At 53.1% G+C, this 4,638-nt stretch overlaps 1 protein-coding gene across 1 annotated transcript in view; it reads right to left on the bottom strand.

Annotated features, from left to right (window-relative positions):
* Positions 1 to 3,676, bottom strand: part of Cdh13 (cadherin 13) — an 847,250-nt gene extending 843,574 nt beyond the window's left edge. Inside the window, exon 1 of the mRNA XM_055621425.1 lies at positions 3,426 to 3,676. Coding sequence (XP_055477400.1) covers positions 3,426 to 3,470 — 45 coding nt within the window. The 5' untranslated portion in view covers positions 3,471 to 3,676. The remainder of the gene's footprint in view (positions 1 to 3,425) is intronic.
* Between the last annotated feature and the right edge of the window lie 962 nt (positions 3,677 to 4,638).

Below are 4,638 nucleotides of genomic sequence, written 5' to 3'. Positions count from 1 at the left end.
TTTTTTTTTTTTTTTTTTTTTTTTTTTTTTTTTTTTTTTTTTTTTTGGTATGGGTGAGGATACTTCTAGAATGAAATAGAAATTTAGTATGGCTCAAAATAGGGAAATGGAAGAAGGGAGGAAGTAGAAGGGGGAAGATGTGCTAAGAGGACCTTTGAAGCTTCCAGTAACATGGTGGAATCACACAAATCCAGGTCACATACTCATCCTGGCAGGGCATTAAAACTATTTTGGGATTTGCTAAAAATAGTTATAATAATGTTTAGACATGTGAACTTAACCACTTTAAATCCATGTTTCCCCTGGACCTTCTGAAATAGATCAGGCTCCCAGAAGTAGAAGCTACAGGCCAGGGGTGCCCTCTCAGACTCCAAGTCCCTGCCCTCATCGGAAAGGCTTTGCACATGAACTAGGCCCTTAAAATAGAACAGGCAGAGCAGTGGCCACATGAGAAGATGAGGACATTCAAAGTCCTGAAAGGCGAGATTCTCACTCTCAGGGAGAACTTTCCACTTTAATACAACAGCACAGAATTCCATCCATAGAATACTTCTGGGAAGTCGGGAGGGACAGCTCTCCAGACCTGAGCCACTCCCTAGAAGTTAATTCTTGGGGGATTGCTCATGCATTGTGAGAAACTGGGCTGGGTCAAGTGCTGCCTCATGGGAGTGGGCAATCCTATCCACAGTGGAATTTCTAACTCACACTTCTGTTCATTTGCCCCACATTCGTGACGGTAGCCAAATCCCAGCTGCTACTTCTGGGACAGGTTTTTCCAGAACACCCAGGGGGAGAAAAGAGGTCTCCCAGTCATTATTGTAGAAGACCCCTACGTCACACCCAACCCAGCCAAATATGGAAGGTAGCGAGTTTGCTGATGAGCAGCCAGAGGCTGATAGCTTCCAAGCTGGGCCCAGCGCCTGCTGTATGTATGATTTCGTGGAAAAACACACACAGGCTCGCCCCAGCTCTGCAGGGCAGTGACTAATTTGCTTTATCACATTGTTTTTCTCTTTCTTCTGCTTTCTTTCTGCCTCAGGAAAGTTTGGGCTAGGCTTGTTGACTCCAGAGCTCTGAGACCACCAGCCCCCATGTACACACCCACTTTTCGGGACGGCCCAAAGAACCCCCTGCACTTAGACCCCTTGCTGATGAACCCAACTGCAGCTTGCATGTGTGGCGATGATTTCCCCTCCAGGTGCCACTGCTAGGAGGACATTGCTTACTATCCTAATGCAGATGAAAGCTCTGATTATGCAAGACAATCAAAAAGAGAAATAAGCCCCTCAGGGCTGGCCACTTATTTCCAGTTCAGAAGCAACTGAGTATGCTTTCAAAGCCACCTGTGCTAGCCTGCCCTGCAGGAAGAGATACACCAGTTGCTTTGCAGAGGCGCCCTGTGGGAAGAAGCTCCTAGCCCCACAGGCTCTCCGAAGCTCCCCCACAGCCTGCTTTCCTCACAGAAAAGCATCCGTTTGGATGAGCCCTGGAATCGAATACGTACTAAGGCAGGAGGACTACAAAAGTCCTGGGCAAGATAACAGTCCATGCCCCGGATGCCAGCGGCTCCCAGGGAGGCAGGCCTTGTGACATGCATTGCCTCGGGCTGCCTGTTGCATGCTGCGTTGTCCACCGAGGGCTGACGCTAATGGATGTTCCACTGTGGTGAACCTGGGAGCTCAAACAGGGGGAACTTGCCCGCGGGTGGTGCTGCTAGCAGCAGAGGGCAGAGAGGATCTGTCTGGATCTAGCCAGGTATGCTTCGCCCCACCTTGCTAACCGAGAGACACAAAACCTTAGGGATAGGGAGAGCCCTGGAAACACGGAAGGCTGGTCCAAAAGCAGCCAGAGGATCCATAGCAGGGCCCCTTCAGAATCAGCCAGAAACCCCCTGGTAGGAAAGCAGCAACAACTGTGTGTGCCCCAGGACTGTGTGTCCACTGAAGAAGATGTCAGAAGTCTGGAAGAGCATGCCCAGCAAAGCATCTTACTTACTCGGGGTCCTGGCAGGGTCTCTCTCTCTCTCTCTCTCTCTTTCACACACACACACACACACACACACACACACACACACACACACACACCCATGAATCGTTTCTCTGGTCATTGCATTTCTGGGGTGCTGGCCCCTCTCCAGCAACCATGTCCCCTTAGAAGGCTACCTACGGAACCCTGACTTTCTCTTTCCCGCTTCCTGCTCAACCGTGTGCCTCTTCCTCTGGCACCCAGGAATCCTGACCAGAAACTCAACACCCGTGCCTCAGGCATTCCCTTCCTCCTCCACTTCTTTCTGCATGGCCTTACACTTCTGCCGACGACACCCACTTGTAGGCTGCCAGCTCTGGGTCCCAGGGGCTGCCTAAAAGGACAAGGAGGGACTGAGCCAGTGTGCACTCGGGAGCTTCAGTCCCCGGAGGCGGGCTGGGCGTGCCCCCTTAGCCTCCAGTGCCTCTGTCCTGTCCCCTAAGCATTGCTTTCCTACACTCAAACTTCCAGGGATCTCCAGCTTCAGCCTAGCTGAGGAGGGGCCCCAGCACGCCTCTCCTGCTCTGGCAGCCCTACCCCGGCACCGCGGCGATCTGGAGCGTTACCCAGCAGGCAGCTGCAGCCTCGTAAGGAGGCTTGAACTTTTCCTTGCTCTCAGCGCCACCCGCCCGGGAAAGACAAGAGAGGCAGCAGCCTGGGCTCCGGTAGGAGCTCCAGCTGTCTGGACAATGGGGACCCAAGAGGCTGGGGGTACTGGGCCTGCACTCTGGAGAGGGGACCGCGCTCAGGCCCTTTCGAACCCGGGGCTGGAGAGCGGGAGGACCCCAATGCGGGAGCGGCGGCGGGCGCCCGTGCTTTGAACGACAGCAGCAGCCGGGCTGCGGAGATCCGCTGGCGGGAGATGCCTTTGCAGCTCGCCAGCCGGGCTGGGCGAAGCGAGGACGAGAGCCCCGGAAAGTCAGTGATGCCAGCTCCGGCCTCTCCCAGCCCGGCAGCCCGGCAGATCGCGATCCCGAACAGAATGGCTCTTCCCTCCCGCTAAGGCGCTGGGCTACGGGGCAAGAACAACCCCTAGGAATCGCCTTGAAAGGAGTATGTATCCGATACACGAACCTCTGGAGGAGGCGAGCCAAAGTTACCCCACTTGATGTCAGGCAGGATGTCGCCCCTGCTTGCAAAACGGCTCTGTCCTCCCGGAATGAACACACACACACACACACACACACACACACCCCGAGACTAGCAGGCATGGGGAGCCAGGCCCTCTAGGATCAGAGCTGGCGGTGACCTCGCATCTGAGCGAGCCGGGTCTGTCTGTACGGCCGCCGCACCGGGAGCCCCTCGACCCTCCGATAGCTCCTGGCCATCGCTGGCGAGCAGGGCGATCTGAATGCAGAAAGCTGGTGCGGAGCGCGCTGACTGCGGCTCGCATTCCCTACCTGGGACAGCAGAACGCACAGGGCGAGCGGAGTTCTCGGTTGCATCTTGCCGGACTAGAAGAAGCGCCTGGCGGCGTTTGCATTCACACACGCGGCTGCACTGAGCATATTTTCCGTGGGAGCCAGCCTTTGAGGAGAGGCTCTGCCTCGCCAGCCAGCCAACTTCCCAAATAGATCAGCGGCAGCATCGCGAAAGCATTGGGTAGCGGCTGATGACCAGGACCAATGGCTTTACAAGACGGATTCCTTCATAACGCTCCCTCGTTTTGCATGGCAGATAGGGGCGAGCACCTCGCGGGGAGAGAGCCCCCTCCTAGCAAGGAGGCGGCACGCTGGCTTTTTTTTTTTCCTGACTCCAGGGGCCCAGCCTCACAAATCAGGCAATGCCAGCCTATTCCACTTTCCCTGAAAACTGGAATTGTACCCGGGACCGACAGCCACTTCTAACACAGTGCAAAAAGATTCTCTTTATTAAAATGTTAATAAGAGCCACTTTATTCCCAATAAATCACAGAAAATGACGCCAGCGTCCCCAGCAATCTATGCCCTCAAAGACTCGCTAGTAGATTTCTTTGGCTTTGTCCCCTTCACCCCTTTTCTTTTCCTCCCCCAAAGTGGCTCAGCCACGGTGGTGTTTGGTGTTTTTCTGCCATCACACAAATCACAGAGAGGACAGATCAATTCTAGCTCGCAGGAAAAATCCATCAAGGAGCAATAGATTTTATTAACTGCTCAGGTGAGAGTGTGACTGGCCGACACTCCACAAGCATGAACCTGGCACCAAAGCCGGGACCATGACTTGAGCAAATTCTGTTTTTCCTATGTGGATGTGACCTTTCAGAGCCTCTGAGATATTCCCAAGGGCTCGGAATAGTGCCAGCCATGGCTCAGGGAATTGTACAATTGGGGAGCCTTGGAGATCAGAATAACAGGGATGTGTAAGGCATTTCTTCCCTTACAGAGATCCAAGGCTAAGATTTTTTTCATGAAGCCTTCTTCCTAAGAGGACTTAAGGACTTAGGGTGTTTCACAGAAAATGGCATTTATCCAACTGAGATAGAAAACTTGGGCCACAGGAAAAATTTAGAAAATGGAAACATTAACTCCCAACTACAACTGATTTGCTGCCATTTGCGTATGAGCTTCCTAGTGGCCAAGGCAATAAGAAAAACAAGTGACATCATTTTTTGTTATAGAAATGTGTATAAGTTAC

Source organism: Psammomys obesus, unplaced genomic scaffold (assembly GCF_907164565.1).
Source record: "Psammomys obesus unplaced genomic scaffold, mPsaObe1.curated_primary_1811, whole genome shotgun sequence".
NCBI lineage: Eukaryota > Metazoa > Chordata > Mammalia > Rodentia > Muridae > Psammomys > Psammomys obesus.
Note: the sequence above shows the minus strand (reverse complement) of the source record. Positions and strands in the feature narration are given on the sequence as shown.